The 19,539-nt window shown below is 37.8% G+C and overlaps 1 protein-coding gene across 4 annotated transcripts in view; it reads right to left on the reverse strand.

Moving 5' to 3' along the window:
• The window catches only part of PTPRA (protein tyrosine phosphatase receptor type A), a 171,017-nt gene that overhangs the window by 57,577 nt on the left and 93,901 nt on the right, over nucleotides 1–19,539 (reverse strand). For 3 of the 4 annotated variants that reach the window (XM_038571771.1, XM_038571769.1, XM_038571772.1), the window contains exons 2-4: nucleotides 14,189–14,267; nucleotides 13,170–13,511; nucleotides 4,798–4,824 (exon numbers count right to left, since the gene is read on the reverse strand). In XM_038571771.1, the coding sequence (XP_038427699.1) occupies nucleotides 4,798–4,824; nucleotides 13,170–13,511; nucleotides 14,189–14,261 (442 nt within the window). In that variant the 5' untranslated portion in view covers nucleotides 14,262–14,267. The remainder of the gene's footprint in view (nucleotides 1–4,797; nucleotides 4,825–13,169; nucleotides 13,512–14,188; nucleotides 14,268–19,539) is intronic. The other variant, XM_038571770.1, reaches the window with a different exon arrangement.

Consider the following 19,539-nt stretch of genomic DNA (forward strand, 5'->3'; position numbering starts at 1 on the left):
GAGTCACCTAAAGACTCAGACACACCTTGGTCAACTACAAAAATAATCACTGAAGTAAAAGCCATATTCCTCGATCTTCAATTCCTAAAGTCCATTTATTTGTCTCGTTCCTACACTTTCTGATAGAAGTATTTATCAGTTCTCAAAGGCAGAGTTGTAATGTTAAGTGCTTCATAGTGGCTCTAAAAACAGCAAAAAAATCAGGTTGCCTCTAGAGCCTGAACCACTAGGTTGAGCCAATTCTTGACTTGGGGCAAATTATCATTCAGAAACTATTTTCTACTGCCCACCTATCTTCCATAAGGCCTCTGGAATTATCTTTCTAAAACAAAAATCTGACCATGTCATTTCCTTCCTTCCCATCACCAGGAGACACCCTGACCCTTGTGCTCACTGTACCAGCAGGTCCACTGTGCTGAGGCTAGCTCTGGCCACTCCCTACCTCAACTATGCACGGTTCCTCAAATACCTCACTTGCTCCTTCATGTTTCCTTGCTTTCACCCTATCTGGCACATCCTCATTTTCCTTAGTCACTATATTAATTAAAACTGCTCAGAGCTCACCCCCATGCCTCCTTCCCACTCTCCAGGCATGAGTCTTTTACACTCTCAAGCAGCACTTACTGTGGAATATAGCCAAATAATATGTAGCTGAGTAGACCTTGATGCTTGCTGTTCACACATTTCTTCCATGAGACAGAGAATATATATTTCTTTCTTTCTGGAATCCTTAGCATCTAACAGGTACTGAATGAACCTATGATACTTAGGGAAAGCTATGGAGTTCACAATAATAATGTCACTTGCTATGATGATAAAAAAAAATACTTCTTTAAACAAGAATGTGAACTCCTTTATAGATTCCAACTTTGAGCAAAGTATTAAAGGAGAAAGCTGGGGGGAGCAGGTGATCTGATTTGAGAGCTGAGAAACTTGAATGAGTTTCAGGGCTTCCATAGAATGTTTATCGTGTCTGGTTCTAGAACTCTGTAGTTCAAAGACTCCTTCACAAATGTTTAGAGGATACTATTTCCAGATTTAAAAAAAACAGTTATATAAACTATTATATCTGAAATAATTTATTTTTTTAAATTGTATTTATTTATTCATGAGAGACAGAGAGAGAGAGAGAGAGAGAGAGAGAGAGGCAGAGACCCAGGCAGAGGGAGAAGCAGGCTTCATTCAGGGAGTCCGACGTGGGACTCGATCTTGGGTCTCCAGGACCACATCCTGGGCTGAAGGTGGCGCTAAACCGCTAAACCACCTGGGATGCCCCAATCTGAAATAATTTAAAGTATGATTACAATAGCTTTACCTTGTATTCCTGCTTAACAATTATTGGTGATAAGGTCTTTATGTGAAAATCCTATTATTAAAAAAAGCTGTTGAAATAAAAGACAGGATGAGATGGGTTGATGCAGGACTTTGTTTAAAAGGTAGAGGGCAGAAGAACAGCTAAATGTCTGCAGTCGTAGTGGTACTGCTGCCAAGATGACCCTGCCTTGGGAGTTGCCTCAAATCCTAGCCTCCAAGAGGCCTTGACATGAGTCTTGACTGACCAGTTAAGATTCTTGACTTCCTTAGTCTCCCATCAATAGTAACAGAATGGTGGGATGGTAGGAGTAGCAATATGATACCCAGCACTTGCTGAGTGACTGCTATGTGCTGACCCAGCACTAGGCCAAGCACTTCATTTGTGTTACTTCTTTCTCCAAAACAACTCTATGAAGGAAATTGTGTTCCTATCCTATTTTGCAAATGGTGAAAAGACACATAGAGAAGTCAGACACGTACCTCCCCCTGCTGCTAAGTTTAAGTGCCAACTCACAAACCCAGATGGTCTAGCCCCAGAGCACAGGCTTTTAACCATTGCATACAGGGCTTCTCCAAATATTCCACTAGGCTGCTCACTCTCCAGCCTTAATATATATAATCTCAAGATCATTCAGTAGCATTTTCTTTTTTTAAAGATTTATTTATTTATTCATTGATTCAAGACACAGAGAGAGAGAGAGAGAGAGAGAGAGAGAGAGAGGCAGAGACATAGGCAGAGGGAGAAGCAGGCTCCATGCAGGGAGTCCGATGCGAGACTCAATCCCGGGACTCCAGGATCACACCCTGGGCCCAAGGCAGGCACTAAACAGCTGAGCCACCCAGGGATCCCCTCAGTAGCGTTTTCTTACACAGGAAAACCTCTAAATAGTTGAATGAGAGTATGCATCACTATGTTGCTCAAACTTCATGAGAACGGAAACAGAGGTTCCTCTTCAAGACCAAAGAACCCATTCCTATAGCTGCTGGGAGGGTTAGTGGCTAACAGTTCTCAGCAAGTGCTTTCCCAGGAGCTGTCCTTGGCCTGAGAGAGTAGCCTGGCAAAGGGAAAAGCCTCTGCAATGCTCATTCTACCTCTAGACCTTCCTGCAGGATTGACTGAGGCCTTCGCTGCCTTTGCTCTGATCATGTGACATTTCATGTCCCCACTCTCCTCAATACTAATGCCTTCAGTGTTTCGAAGGTGCTGTGTAGAGAGAAAGTACTCTCCAGTAAACTTGCTATCTCAGAGTCTGTTCTCTCTAGATCAAAACTAATAAAATCAAGATGTAAAATTAGTAAAAACTAAAGAACAACTAGAAATTGTATTCATGACCACTGACTTCATGGGGAAGAGGTACTCAGAAGATAATGCTAGAACTGGATTTAATGCTTTAGTATATGTAACACAAATCATCCGAATTAACAGCAGTAAAAATGCTTTAAAAGAAAAGCTGGTTATATAAGGAAAAGTATTATTGTGATTCCACTTAAATTAGGTAGCTAGAATAGACAAATTTATAGAGACAGAAAGAGTTACCAGGGGCTGGGAGAAGGGGGCGAGTTACTGCTTAATGTTTAGAGTTTTAGTTGGGGATTATAAAAAAGAATTCTAGAGGTGGATGGTGGTGACAGCTCAACAATGTCTTAATTTCACTGAACCATACAGTTAAGTTGGGAAAATTTATATGATGTATATTTTATTACAATTAGGAAAAAAGTTAGTTCTACTCAATAATTAATGTGGAATGCTTTTTAAAAAGAATACACATGAGAAAATAACCAGTTACTTAGACTTCAAAAGAAAGGAAGCAAAGTTGCCTACCTTCCTTTTCATTCCTTTCTGTTTTGACAATTAAAACACCAGCCGTTGCTGTTCAAAAGCATCCCAGAGACCAAGGCAGAAAAACTTATAATTTAATTCATCTGCTTAAGACATACTTTGCTTAGCAAACCCATTATGATGCAAATATTTTTAAATAATTGGCCTCATTTCTCAGAAAGCATTTGGTTTTAAAATTAGAATGTGATATCAAAATTTACAGAAATACTTCTAAAGATCTGCTCTGGTAAAAATGTCATTACATTTTTTCAACATTGGAAGGAATATGTAAGCCTCTTCATTTTCCTGTTTAGTCAAAACCAATTATACAAAATTATTTTTTAACTTAAAAAGGATATGTGCCAATACATATTAATGTCACAATTAGCAATATTCTAGATGATTAAGATAGTTTCCTTTCTTTTTAACCACAATATTGAAACTATTAAAATCCATGTTAGTTAGCTATGTAAAACGGATAATATTGGGGCAAGAAAAGGCTGAATATTAAGAAAATACACCCTATGTAGAGGAATAAATCAAAGTTTGTATGTTTAATTTTAAAGCCTATACCATTTTGACTTTAAGACTGGGGAAAAGAGAAGTTTTAGGGAGCAAATATAAGTTATCTACTGCATTATTAATCTATTTAAGTCTGCACTTGGTACTGAGAATCTAGTAACCAAATGTGAATAGCAAATATACTACTTGATAGAATCTAGTTCCTGAGTTAAAGAAACTGAGAGCTAGAAAATCAAAAGAAATCTGTGCATAAAATAATACCTCATTAATCCTGACCAAATACAGTGGCAGATGACAACACATAAAGGATTATAGTACCCTACTTTTCTGATTCAAATGCTCCCCTACTTAGTGGAAATTCATCAGCCTTCAAATGTTCTATTAATTATGCAGGAAAAACTGTGCATGGTTAAATAATAGAATAGAATGAGAAAAAAAGCCTCAGAAAGCTCATTTAATAAAATAGGAAATCATAAGAGAAAAATTGGTTCACAGATAAATATTTTCCAAACTCAAATGCAATGATCATTTCTTAAGACTTTTGGATGATCTCCCTTTCTCTTACACTCTCTGATGATAGTCCTACTACTGTCCAAAGCAAAGTGTGCCACTACACATAAGTACCTACACTCATTCTGTTCTCTGGTGACCAGGGATTTGGAAGCCCTGCTTAGACCTGCTTAGATCACTGACAGCATCTCCAGCCATAGGGAATGTCACACTAGAGAGGTGAAAACTCATAAAATCCATATAAAATGACAAAAGGTCAACATTTTATAGACTAGGAAAAACAACACAAAAAGCTAGGATGTTTATAGGCAATTATTGACTAGACATTAGAAATTAACTGTGGTGTAGAAATTATGGCCTAGTATCACCAAGGATGATATTAGCAAGGTGACATGATAAAGATACAGCTTTTATTACTTGTTAAAAGACATCCTGTTAGATTCCATAATCTATATTTAAAAACACAATGAACACCTATTTCTATTATTCTTCACTACAAGGTTAATATGGACACAATATAAGAGAAAGTAAACACAACCACATAGATGCACAAGGTTACCACAGACTGTGAGCAAACATGATGAATATTGTACATTATTAAAGGGGACAACAGACATAGGTGAGTGGCTCACCTCTTCTGTCCTTCGAGTCAGAATTACCTGTATAATAAGTGAAAAATAGAAACATTCACTCAAATTAAAGAAATACATTACAATTTAACCGAAATTAAGACAAAATAAGCCCTAGGGATACAGATATTTTCTTGTTTATATATGTTGGAGCTAGAATGAGGTACCCTCCAATAAATGGGTAATGAGATTGCTGAAACTCACTAAACATTAATCAGTGGTTTGTCCTTCTGAGTACAAAAACAACACAGCATCAATCTTCCTAAAAAGTACAAGAACATAAAAAGAAATACAAACACAATAGTATTAGAGGTCATTATGTCTTTTAGGCCATTAAAATGCAACAGGACAAAATTAAGGATATTAAAGACAAATGGTAATAAAATCTAATTAGTGTAAAAAAAAAAAGTCTAACCAATGTAGACAAATTCTATACACTAACAGAAAACTTTTTTAAAGGCTTGTGGAATATCCACAAGCCCTTATAAATTATTGCCCATTGTAGAAATAACAGACAATACTATTTTATCATGATGCAATAAAACTAGAAATTAACAAAGAAAACAGCTGAAAATTAAAAGCAAAGCCAAATTACAAAATACCTCAGAAATAATAAAATCATTCTTTGGCAGAATCTACCAACTCTCCCCTAGTAATTGTCTCCTCTTCTTGCTTTTGGTACAGAAACCATGTTTTGTTTTTGTTTTTTGTTTTCTTTTAGCCGAGCACAAAGCTGTCCAGCTACAGACTGCGTTTCTAAGACTCCTTTGTGCCAAATGCAGTTATATGAAGAATTCCAGGCAATGACATGTAAGCAAAAGTGATGAGGGTAACTTCTGGATCACATTCTTTAGAAAAGAAATCCCCATTTCCTCTGTTCCCCTTTCTCAAGGGCTGGAACCAGAACCCAATGATGAGAGCCATCCATCTCTGATCAAGCAGATGAGGGCAATCTTGCCGAAATGGCAGAGCCAAGAAGAAAAAAAGAACTTGGTGCACCTGGTTGGCTCAGTTGGTTAAGTGGCTGACTCGATTTCGGCTCAAATCATGAATATCAAGGTTGTGAGATTGAGCCCCTTTATCGAGCTCTGCAGTGGAGCCTGCTTAAAATTCTTTCGGGGTGCCTGGGGGCTCAGTCAGTTGAGCATCTGACTCTTGGTTTCAGCTCAGGTCATGATCTCGGGGTCCTGGGATCAAGCCCCAAGTTGGCCTCTGCACTCAGTGTGGAGTCAGCTTATCCCTCTCTTGCTCCCCGCTCCCAAATGAGTAAATAAATAAAATCTTTAAAACAACAACAACAACAACAACACTTCTCTCTTTTCTTCTGCCCCTTTCCCCCTTAAAAAAAAAGAAAAGAAAAAAGGAACTCAGTCCTTGATTAGGCAAAGCCCTCTGGTCTACCTCTGGAATATGAAAGGGGAGAAAAGGCTTTTGTCTACTTAAGCCACCGAATTTTGGTCTGTCTGTATCAGAGTACTTTAGACTGCACCATAACTAATTCAATTACCTACAAGAACACTGATGGAATGTGGCTAAAGCTGTGCTTATAAAAATTCATAGCATTAAATATATAACTGGGAAGAAGGAAAATAAAAACAAGTTAAGCATTCAATTTAGGAAGAAAGAAAAAGCACAAAATAAATCTAAGCAGAAAGAGTAAGAATAAGAAAGAAATTAATGAAATAAAAACTGAAAAATGACAGGACCAATAAATATACAATAGGAGGCTCTTTGGAAGAAAAAAGCAACAAACTATGAAACATATACATGGTTACTCAACTCAAGCATGAAAATAGACAAACATATAACAAATATTAACAGCTATGTAGGAAATGAATCTTAAGAGATGACTTTTCCTCAGACCTATTCAAGTAATTTTGAACACATGAACGAGATGCATAGCTAGGTAAAGTTCAATTCTTTCTGTGAAGCAAAACAAAACACTGACAACTAAGACTTCCCAAAAATAGCACACATATATTAAAACAAAACAAAACAAAAAGCACACATATGAAGGAAACAGACCAATTTAATTTAGAAATAACTTATGAATGTCATTAGAAAAATCCCAAATACAGTAGTATCAAACAAATTGCTACAGTTCATTCAAGGAAAATCCAAGTAGGGTTGTTTTTGCAGAAAAGTAAATAGTTCAAAGTTCAGAAATCTATTAAAATGATTCACCACAGTATATTATATAAAGACAAAAAATCATAAAGATCTTGTTCATTGATGCTAAACAGACAGTTGGTAAAATTTAATATCCATTCTTGACACATATGTTCTTGAAAGCAGGAATAAATTAATAAAACCTAACCATGATAAATAGGTTTACCTCAACACAAGAGTCAGCATATTTAATGGAAAACCACTTAGCGTCCTCCTGAGAGTCCGGTACAAGACAAAGCTGTCTGCTTTAACCATTGCTTGCTTCCTAACTTTATTCTGAAGGTATTCACCAATCATTTATTTTTTTTTATTTTTTTTTATTTTTATTCATTTATGATAGTCACAGAGAGAGAGAGGCAGAGACACAGGCAGAGGGAGAAGCAGGCTCCATGCACCGGGAGCCCGATGTGGGACTCGATCCCGGGTCACCAGGATCGCACCCTGGGCCAAAGGCAGGCGCCAAACCGCTGCGCCACCCAGGGATCCCTCACCAATCATTTAAAGAGAAAAAGACTGATTTGAAGACTTATGATAATTGAAGTAAATTATGTCAAACACTGAGGAAATTTATTAAGATGACCAGCATAAAATAAACTTACAAAAGTCAATAGCTTTATGTAGTATACCCAAAACTAAAAAAGTGATCTATATTAATTACGTCTTAAAAAAAAAAAAAAAAAAAAGGATGCCTGGGTGGCTCAGCGGTTGGGATCTGCCTTCGGCTCAGGGTGTGATCCTGGGGTGCCAGGTCCACATCGGGCTCCCTGCATGGAGCCTGCTTCTCCCTCTGCCTCTATGTCTCTCATGAATAAATAAAATATTTAAAACAAAACAAAACAAAACGGTCAATAGCCTTCATAGCCTCAAGAGCAGCCAGTTAGAAGACATAGTGGAAGAAAATAATCCATTTATACTAACAATAAACAAAACACCAAAATAGCAACAACAACAACAACAACCCTCTGATATATCTAGAAATAAGCTGAATAAAACATATGCAACATCAGTGGCAAAAACTTTAACAGTTCCAAGAAATGCAAAGACTTCAGCAAATGGAATACACTGCATTCTTGGATAGACTTAAAGATGTCAATTGTCCCTGTTAATCTATAAATGTGACATAACTTTTCTCCTGCTATATAAGTTGATTCTACTGTTCGTAAAGAAAAATAATCAAGAATCGGTAACAAAATTCTGAAAAATAAGATTAACAAGGGATGATTAACCTTATCAAATACTATTTTAGAGTTAAAATTATAGTAGTGGGGTTCTGTTCATGGACAGAGAAAACAAATAACAGAAAATACAAATGTTAAGAAACAGAACTCAAATATATACATGGGAACCTAAATAGATACAGAATTCAATATATGATAAGGTAGCATTTCAAATTAGTGAGGAAAAAATAGATTATTCATTAAAAGGTATTGGGACAAGTCATTAACCATTTTGAAAAAAAAAAAAAAAACAGATGTATAGTTCACACTTCACATTAGAATAAATTCCAGATGGATCAGATTTAACCATACACCTACATGCACACACACATATATATACAGAAAAAGGAAATCATGTCTAGAAGAAATCATAAGGAAGTTATTTTGTGGGCAGCCTGGGTGGCTCAGCGGTTTAGTGCCGCCTTCAGCCCAGGGCCTGATCCTGGAAACTCGAGGTCAAGTCCTGGGTCGGGCTCCCTGCATGGAGCCTGCTTCTCCCTCTGCCTGTGTCTCTGCCTCTCTCTCTCTCTCCGTCTCTCATGAATAAATAAATAAATAAAATATATATAAAAAAAGAAAGTTATTTCGTAATGATGAAGTAAGAAAAGCCTTCTTAGGGGAGCCTGGGTGGCACCATCAGTTATTCGCTGGACTCTTGGTTTCAGCTCAGGTCATGATCTCAGGGTCCTGGGATCAAGCCCCACGTTAGGCTTGATCTGCTTAGAGCCAAGTCTGCTTGAGATTCTCTCTGCTTCTCCCTCCATCCCTCCCACTCGTGCTCTCGCTCTCTCTCAAATAAATAAGTAAATCTTAAAAAAAAAAAAAAAAAGCCTTGCTATATATGATCCAATACATAGAAAACGTTTAGTTAAAACAAACTGACAATTTTTTTAATTAAAAGAAGTTTAAATTACTTATGATAGTTTCTGCAACGCAGAAAAGCTAGATGAGCAACTGGGGGAAATATCTGCAACTTTTAATAGGTAGGCAAAGGTTCATTTCCTAACATTAAAGAGCTTCTATAAATAAGTCAGAAAAACCTGACATTCTAAGAAGAAAAACAGATAAAGGATACCAGCAGAGTTCTTAAGAAATACAAGTGATCTTTCCAAATATGGAAAGATGCTCAACCTTACTCAGTGATACGCAATTAAGGCTACACTGAGATGCTAATTTTCACCTGTCAGACTGGCATAGATCCAGAAGTGTGATAATTTACTGCACTGAAGACAGCATAGGAAAACAGGCATTCTGACACACTGTTTATAGGAATAAATTTCCCAACAGAGGAAAATCTGGCAATATTTACCAGTTTATAAATGCACACTTAAAAATAATTTATCCAGGACGCCTGGGTGGCTCACCAGTTAAGCGTCTGCCTTTTTGGCTCAGGGCGTGAACCTAGAGTCCCGGGATCAAGTTCCACATTGGGCTCCCTGCATGGAGCCTGCTTTTCCCTCTGCCTATGTCTCTGCCTCTCACTCTGTGTGTCTCTCATGAATAAGTAAATAAAATATTAAAAAATAATTCATCCTATCAATATTCCCACATATGCTTGAAATGACAAATTATATTGTTTGTAACAGTACTCTGAAAACAGCTTTAACATATACTGATAAGGAAGACTGGATAAATACATTACGGCATGTCTACACTATGAAGCAGCTCTTTATTATAGTACAGAACAAGGATGACAGGCTAACGGAAAAAAAGTGATGTGTAGAAATATACACAATATATATGTCTATTATTTGTATGAGAAATAAAAGAAAAAAATATATAAAATATATGCTTATTTTAAAAAGGAGAACAGAGACTCAAAGCAAAGGTCAATAGGAGAGAAAAATTTTAAAGATTAAAGAATTATTCTAGGATATGTCCAATATCCAAATAGCAAGAGTCTTAGAAGAAGAAAACAGAGAAAATGAACAATGGAAAAAATTTCCAAATATAAGACAAATTTCCCCAACTGAAGAACCAAAAATTTTCAGATTTGAAGAACCAAAGCTCCAAAGGTCCTATCAAGTATCCAGCATAACGAGTGAAAAAGACCCACATCAACATTTCCATGAAATTTCAGAACATGAATGATAAAGAAAAGATCTTTCAAAAACACACCAAAGTGTGATTAAGAATCAGGATAGCATTAGAATCCTCCAAGCCTGGGAATTAGAAGTCAGGGCAATGCTTTCAACATTCTAGAGAAAAAAATACATCCTCAAATTCTATACATAGCCCTACAGACATTTTTAGACATTAAGGCCTCATGCAATGTATCTCCCATGGACCTCTATATCTCAAGAAGCTACTGGAGGATATAGTCTATCAAATAATGGGGTAATCCAAGAAAGAGGTCAATATAGAAGCCAGGAAGCCAGAAGCGCTTCTCTATTATATTTCCCAAAAAATAAAGAAGGAAAATCCCAGATCAACGCCTGGGCAGCAGCCCTGATGATCAAGCCTAGACTTGAGTAAGACAATAGATGAGTCAGGAGGAAGACCTCTAGGAAATAAATCTGTAGATTACCTTACAGATCTGACTTTACTGAAAACTGTATTGAGAGGCTATGAAAAGTATGGGAAGAATTGGCTAGCAATAGGCAAAAAGAAAACTAAAACAGAAATATAAGGCAACTGGGGCACCTGGGTGGCTCAGATCAGGTCATGATCTCATGGGTTGTGAGACTGAGCCCTGTGATGGGCTCCACGCTCAATGGGGAGTCTGCTTGAGATTCCCTCCTCCTGCCCCTTCCCTCACTTGTATGCATATGCTTGTGCTTGCTCTCTAATAAATAAATCTTTAAAAAAGGAACTGTACGGCAATTATAAAATCCAGAAAAAAAATTGTCCAAAGAAAAGAAAAATCACATTATACTTACAGCTCAGCAGGGAATAACATTACAGTTATAATAATAAAAAATATCAAATACTGATTCAATAAAAAATTAAGATGTAACAATTAATGGGAGGATTGGTCAGATGGTAGTGATGAAGATGTGGGGGGTTCAGACTGTGACCTGATGTAACATAAAGGTTTCCTTGTTTTACTGATCTTGAAAAAAAAAAGTCACCAGTGAAATGTAGTCTCAGTCTCCCCTGAGACATGAAATGTATTAAGAGTACAATAACCAGCTTCTTATTTATGGAATAATTTGGACCTAAGGCAGAGTATGTAAAACTCAGTTCCCTAACAGCAGAGTGCAAAGACCACAAAAGTGAGAAATAGGCCTTGACAACCCTGAGATCTAAGACAAATCATTTAACCTCTTAGTCTTATATTAAGCATATATTAAAAGGAAATAATTATCCACGTTCACATCACAGAACTGTTAAATGAAGACAGTAGAGAACAGAAGTAAAGAATACAGGCTGCAAAGTCAAGCAGGCCTGGGTTACCCTCTCACCTATCCCACTGACTACTTCAGCTTGTTCAAGTCATTTTGTCTTCCTTCCTGAAGTAATGGCCATAACTCACAGCAAGAAATATATTCTATACCGTTAACTCTGTGTTTCCGTATAACTGAAACAAAAGTTTGACAATACATATAACACAAAAAGAATAGAAATGAACAGGACCATCCACTTAAAACAAAATATGATGCCCCACTAAACTGATTTCATGAATTGGTCATGACCTGTACTTTGAAAAAACATTCCCCTAAATTACAGTTTCATCACTGTAAAATTCTTCCACCCGCAAAACATAAAACAGAACCTACTTCAGAGGATTCATAGGATACTTCATAGGATTACTCTAAATAAAACTCTCCGTACAATGTCTACCACTTAAAAACAGTGCTTGCCATGTGCATGTATACACTGTAAATGCCATACCTATATCAACTCACTTAATTCTGATAATTCCTCTATGACATAAGTATTATTACTATCACTTGTTCTTATTTTACAGATGAAGAAACTGCAGTACAGAGCTTAAATAATTTGCCTGTGGTCACACAGCCAGTGTATGGCAGAGATGGGATTCAAACTCAGGTGGTGCGGCTCAGCAGACTGTGCCCTTAACTGCAAATGCTGTACACCATTTATAGAGGAAAACATCGGATCAAAGCAGGCAGGTGCAGGGTCTGGGTTGTACAGTCTAGCTAAAAGAGGTCATCTGTAGTAAGCAAATGATATTCAATTCAGCAAATATTTTCTGAATGCTCCCCATGAGCACAATGTGATTCCAAGCTAGAGGCCCTCACCATTTAATGGAGAAGAAATATGAGCCATGGGGATGAGACCACAGAAGAGGGAAAGTGATTCTTGCTAGAAAAGGAATGACAGTTACAGCTGTCAGGGAACGAAGTCATACTTCTCACAGAATCCCTCTAAGGGACCCCTTCTCTTTTACAGACCAGGACCTGAGGCTCCAAGGGGTCAGAAACTTATTCTGCCCTACTTAAGTCTCTGACACAGGGCCGATTCTATCTTTGCTGCCTCTTCCCATTCAACCACTGATGGACTGAAGGAAAGAAGTGGGCAGGGCTGAGGCCCTGAACAAACTGACATTGCAACTTAACTATTTCCCTGAGCTCCTCTAACTCCACCCCTGGCCACGGGCTTCCCACACCCTGTTACAGATACCCAGACCCACTCTCCTTCCCATGGTCTCCATGGGTCCCTTCTTTTCAAGGCTAATCCTATTACTCAGCTTCTGCAGTCTTTTATCTTCAGTCTCTTGCATTATCAATTAGCTCCCAGTTCTCTTGCATTTTCAAAATTCTTCCTCTGCCTTTAACACTTAAGCCTCCTCAGTCTAACCAGAATGCCAGGCAAAGCAGGATATCCTCTAGAATATTTCTTATTTCCTCTTAACTCTGTGGTAACCAGGTATTCCTGAGAATTCTCTATATCTAAGTTTCATTAGTTTACAATTTTAATAATTTCAAGAAATTTTACGGCTAGAAAACACGCAAAAAAAAGTAGTAAAACAGTGAATAACCTCAAAGAGAAAAAGAAACAGCAAACAGAAACCATCTCTAGTACCTGAAGGAGGAAAAGTTTCGGGAGTGGTTGCCACAGTGCTAGAATTCCCCTCCCAAGATTCTGTGCCGGCATCTGTGAACTGGTTATCTGGAAGCCACGTTCCATTTGGTGAAAGTGTAGTGACTACAGAATTGGTACTTGCTGTTCTTGTGGTCCCATTGTCAGAGTCTGAAGAATTGACAGTGGTTACATAGGTGGTTCCTAGAGTTAGATTTGAGCTGAATGTTGGTACCACAGAGAGAGAAGTTACTGAAGAAGTAGGATTTGAAGCTTTGGTCTCTTCTTTGACTGATTCTGCTGTCAATGTTTTCATGGATTTTGTAACGCCTACTGAAGGTGAAACTATAAACAAGGGGGGAAAAAAACACCGCATAAAGAACGTAATAGTTCAAAAGTTGTGAGGCACAAAACAGCAAGCCTTAATAGACTCTCAAACAGGGGTGCCCAGGTGGCTCAGTTAATTAAATGGCCAACTCTCGATTTCAGGTCATGATCTCAGGGTCCTGGGATCAAGCCCCACGTCGGGCTCTACCTTTAGTAGGGAGTCTGCTTGAGACTCTCTCTCCCTCTCCCTTTGCCTGCTTGCATTTTCTCTCTCAAATAAATAAATTTTAAAAATAAATTCTCAAACACCTGGGGACCAATGAAAAACCAGACACACACACAGACACACACACTTTTATCTAACACAGGACTCTTTCTACCACCTTCAAAGGACCACTGTTTAAGGGACAAGGAAAACTGGACTCATTACTTATTTGCTCAAAATCAATATATAGGGATCTTACGTAGCAACAATTTTTAACTTTTCAAGGATGAGCATATAATCAATTAATTTAAAGTAGTGTATTGTCAATAGGACTCAGAGAGTTCCAAAGATAATTATTTTATACCATCACTTTTAAGTAAAACTTTAATATTTTTTCGTTCTTTAAAAGCACTCAGGTCTCCAATTTAGGTCATTAAAGGTGATTGCAAAATTCTGTTCAGAACACCAGCCTTATCAAATGACAAATTACCTGTGGTTGCATTGTTGGCACCTACACGTGTCAGACTACTGCCAAGCAGAACAAGAATGAACCAGGAATCCATGCTGACCTAGAAAAGAGACAGCCATGTTAGACAAGGTCCTATATTATTGTAACTACGTCCAAAATACCAAAAGGAGTATTTTAGATAAGATCTTCCCAGCAATTAAAAGTACACACAAGACCAATGATCTTTTGGGAGTTTGATTAGCACATTTGCCCCCAAATCCAACTACTTTCTTGAATATTTATATCAATACAAATAAAACTTACCAAGAACACACTTTTAAATGCCTTATTCTAAACTTTGGCTATACTTTAGAATCACCCAAAGAACTTTTAAAAGTCCCCCTGCATCTCTAGGTATGAGAGCTAGGTAGGGGTCCTATGAAAAGCTGCCCTTGCGTTCGCCATGTGCGGCTTTAGAATCTTTGGCATGAGAAGCATGGAGAAGGTAGGGTGACTGCATGAATGTAATATTCTTTGAAACAGACCTCATACAGCTTTCCCTTTATTTCATCTCAAACCACATCAGAGGGCTGTGGAACATTCCTACTGCTCTTAGTGGCTCATCTGTCCATTCAGATTTCTGTGCCCTACAGTGAGTTAGGTACTAGGGGAAGAACTGGGGAGAGATACACACATATATCTCATCTTCAGAAGACTCATACACTGGTGGTAACTGAATATGGTAGTGACTCTCCAAGGGAAACAAGACAGGCCTCACCAAGGCATACATGAGAATCTCTGAGGAAGGGTAGGGAGATGCAGGTGGTTCACAATCCAAGAGTTTGCCTCTAGTACTAGCAAACATGCCTAGTAGGGAAATGGGTTCAATAGGTGGCCTTCTCAAGGTGCAGCCATTCAAGATTTGACCACTTCCTCAGTCTTCCCACCTGACCATAATCTAAAATTGCGAAAGCATGCAATTTCCTCCAAAAGGGTTAGAAAACAAACTGGAAGGCTGGGGCAGCCCCAGTGGCACTGTAGTTTAGTGCTGCCTGCAGCCCAGGGTGTGATCCTGGAGACTCTGGATTGAGTCCCACATCAAGTTCCCTGCATGGAGCCTGCTTCTGTCCCTGCCTCTCTCTCTATGAATAAATAAATAAAATTAAAAAAAAAAAAAGAGTCTCTCAAACTGGAAGGCTGATTATTTGTATACATAGCTATTCTTGATAGGAAATGGCTTGAGGAAAAATAACTGTGTTTAGGAGGAGATAGTAAGACTGCCATCTCATTCCACATACAAAAAAAAAAAAAAAAAAATCCAGATGGGAAGAATTAAATGTTTAACAGTGCATTTTAAAAGCAAATAAATGAATATTTATGTGAGCTCAGGATGAGGATTTTCTGATGTAAGAAATCACAAAGGTAAAAATGGCATATCTGATGATAGCAAAAAATAATAGCTACTAAATGTAAAAGAAATCTATTATAAATAATGTTCATGGACAGGGAGACTCAATATTATCAAGATGTCAGTCTTCCGGGCAGCACGGGTGGCTCAGGGTTTAGCGCCGCCTTCGACCCAGGGTGTGACCCTGGAGACCGGGGACCGAGGCCCACGTCGGGCTCCCTGCATGGAGCCTGCTTCTCCCTCTGCCTGTGTCTCTGCCTCTCTCGCTCTGTGTCTCTCATGAATTAAAAAAAAAAAAAAAAAAGATGTCAGTCTTCCCAGCTCGTTCTATAGATTTGATGCAATTTCTTTTTTTTTTTTTTTTTAAAGATTTTGTTTTTATTTATTCATAGAGACAGAGAGAGAGAGAGAGGTAGAGGAACAGGCAGAGGGAGAAGCAGGCCCCCTACAGGAAGCCCGACGTGGGACTCGATCCAGGGTCTCCATGATCACACCCCAGGCTGCAGGCGGCACTAAACCCCACGCCACCAGGGCTGCCCTGATGCAATTTCAATCACAATCCTAGCAAGTTACTTTGTGGATTTTGAAAAACTGTTTCTAAAGATTATGTAAGAGGCAAAAGACATAGAATAGCCAGCTCAATACAGAAGAAGAACAAAATTGGAAGACTAACACTACCTGACTTCAAGACTTACAATAAAGCTACAGTAATCAAGATTGTGTGGTACTGGTAAAAGAAATGAAAAAAAAGAGCAATATGACAGAAGAGAGAGCCCAGATACAGACTCACATAAACACAGTCAACTGGTATTTGACAAAGAAGCAATGGCAATACAACAGAGTAAAGACAGTCTTTTTTTTTTTTTTAATTTTATTTATTTATTCATGAGAGACATGGGGGAGTAGGGGCAGAGACATAGGCAGAGAAAAGCAGGCTCCGTGCAGAGAGTGCGATGTGGGACTCGATCCTGGGACTCCAGGATCACGTGCTGGGCCAGAGGCAGGCACTCAACCACTGAGCCACCCAGGCGTCCCTAAAGATAGTCTTTCAATAAACGGTGCTAGAACTGGGCATATGTGTACAACAAAAAAATCTGGACACAGACCTTATATTTTCACAAAAATTTATTCAAAATGTATTACAGACCTAAATGTAAACACAACACTATAAAACACCTAGAAGATAACAGAGGAGAATATCAAATAACCTGGTATGGAGAGTATGGAGAGGACTTTTTGGATGTAACAGTAAAGGTTCAATCCATGAAAGAAATAATCAATAAGCTGGACTTCATTTAAATTAAAAACTTCCACTTTGCAAAAGACAGTATCAAGAGAACATGAAGACAGCACACAGCCTGGGATAAAATATTTGCAAAAGGCACATCTGATAAAGGACTGTTATCCAAAATTTACAAGGAACTCTTAAAAATCAACAATTAAGAAAACTGACCAATTAAAATATAGACCAAATATCTTGACACCATACTAGAGAAGATAGATTGCAAAGAAACATATGGAAGCTATTCAACATGTGTAAGGAATTGCAAATCAAAACAATGAAATGCCACAACACATCTATCAGAATGGCCAGAATCCAAAATACTACCACCACCAAATACTGGTGAGCATGTGAAGCAACAAGAACTCTCATACATTGCTGGTGGGAATGCGAAGTGATACAGCCACTTTGGAAAACAGTTTAGTGGTTTCTTACAAAATTGAACATTTTGCATAAGATCTAGCAATTGTACTCCTTGTTATTTACCTAAGAAAGTTGAAAACTACACAGAAATCTGAAAGCAGATGTTTACAGTAACTTTATTCTTTGTTGCCAAAACTTGGAAGCAACAACCAAGATGCCCTTCAGTAGATGAATGGATAAAGAAACTATACTACATCCAGACAATGTAGTATCATGCAATACTAAAAGGATATGAATTAATTATCAAGCCATGAAGAGACATAAAGGGACTCTAAATGCATATTAGTAGGTGAAAGAAAGCAATCTGGAAAAGCTATATACTGTATGATTGCAACTATATGACATTTTTTAAAAGGCAAGCTCCTGGAGACAGTAAAAAGATCAGTGATTGTAGGGCTAGGAAGGTGGGAGGGAATGAAAAGGCAGTGGATTTTTAAGGGCAGTAAAACCATTCTGCATGGTAATATAAGGGTAAACACCTGTCATTATCTATTTGTCCAAAACCATAGAACATACAACACCAAGACTGAACCTGAATGTAAATAAGACTTTGGGTGATAAGGACAGGTCAGTGCAGATTCATCTACCATAATAAGCGTACCACTGTGGTGCAGGATGACAAATCTGGGAGGCTGCGTGGGGGCAGGGAGTATTTGGGAACTCTAATTTGTGCTTAATTTTACCATGAGCATAAAACTGCTCTTTAAAAAGTGTATATTTTTAAGGAGGGAAATAAATTAGGGAATTTGTTACAAATAAGACAAAGGATTAAAACAAGAAGTCCTATTGATATGGAAAACAGTAAGACTTCAATTTTGAAAAATCTAAAGAACCTAAATAGATAATTTACAGAAGAGAAAAATAACAGCTAAAAAAATATGTGAAAAAGTGTTGACCATCCCTTAATCAAAGGAATATAATGACGAGATAACATTTTTGCCTTTCAAATCAGAAAAGATCAATCATATGAAATATTCAATGCTGGCAAGAGACTCATGAGAAGGCATCAAATACTGGTAGGAACAGCCGTTAGCCTGTAATAACAAATTCCTTCCCAGAAAGATTATACAAGAATCTTAAACATGTCCATATTGTTTTGTGACCCATTTCCAAGGTTCTATTCTGAAGTAAATGTAAATAATCTGAAACTCGGGCTAAAATGATACAGAGATATTCATTAAGTGGAAAGCAGAAACAATCCAAATACCCAGCAGCAAGGAAAACAGGAAAAAGTTGAAGTAAGTGCTATGCTGCTATTCAAGATGATATACTGCTACTATTCAAAATGCTATCTTCAAAAAATTTGAGGAAATGGAACAAGCCCTTCATTTTTTAAGCTTAAAAAAAAAAATCAAAACTGAATATACCATACAATCTCAAATAAATTCATGTATATACATGAATGTATATGCATGAAAAACTAGAAGGAAAAATAGGTAAACGTTTAGCATAGCACTTTATGATATTTTCTTCTTTACACTGTACTTCATTCTCTAAATTTAAAAAATGGACGGGACAGGATGCCTGGGTAGCTCAGCAGTTGAGCATCTGCCTTCAGCTCAGGTCGTGATCCTGCTGTCCTGGGATAGAGTCCCGTATCGGACTCCCTGTGAGGAGCCTGCTTCTCCCTCTGCCTATGTCTCTGCCTCTCTCTGTGTCTCTCTCATGAATAAATAAAATATTTAAAAATAATAATAATTTAAAATGGAGAAGAGTATTTTTATAAATAAAAATAATGCATAAAATTAAGTTAAAAGAAAAACAGATTTCACTACAGAGCATGAATATACAAATCAAAACTAAAAGGAAACTGCAGAAGACAACCTGAGAGGCTGCAAGGGAAAAGAACAAGTGTACAGTGAATGGAAACTGGAGTATGCGTAAACTGGGCAGTGAGAAATATGTCAATGTAAAAAGATCTATTTAACTAAAAAGGTGTATCTATTGACCACAACCAGGAACAACGTAGACAAGGCCTCATTCTTCTCAAAGGATATAAAGACCATCAGGCAAATTCCTGTAATTTCCTGCCTCCCAGACTAAACTGCATCCATACCTATGCTTGTTTCCTTCCTCTTCCAGTCTCTAATCTTCTATATTACAAGTATCGCAAGATCCATGTCAGGAAGGAAAACTGAAGTTTCCTCACTTTTCAAGGATCTCATATGCAAACTATTCTTCCTAGAGTCTGCTCTAATGGTCCCTGTTCTTGAGGGCATTCATCACTGAAGACACTGAAATGTGGCTCACAGTTTTCTTCCCATCCCCAGGTCCTGATAC

Source organism: Canis lupus, chromosome 24 (assembly GCF_011100685.1).
Source record: "Canis lupus familiaris isolate Mischka breed German Shepherd chromosome 24, alternate assembly UU_Cfam_GSD_1.0, whole genome shotgun sequence".
NCBI classification, from domain to species: domain Eukaryota; kingdom Metazoa; phylum Chordata; class Mammalia; order Carnivora; family Canidae; genus Canis; species Canis lupus.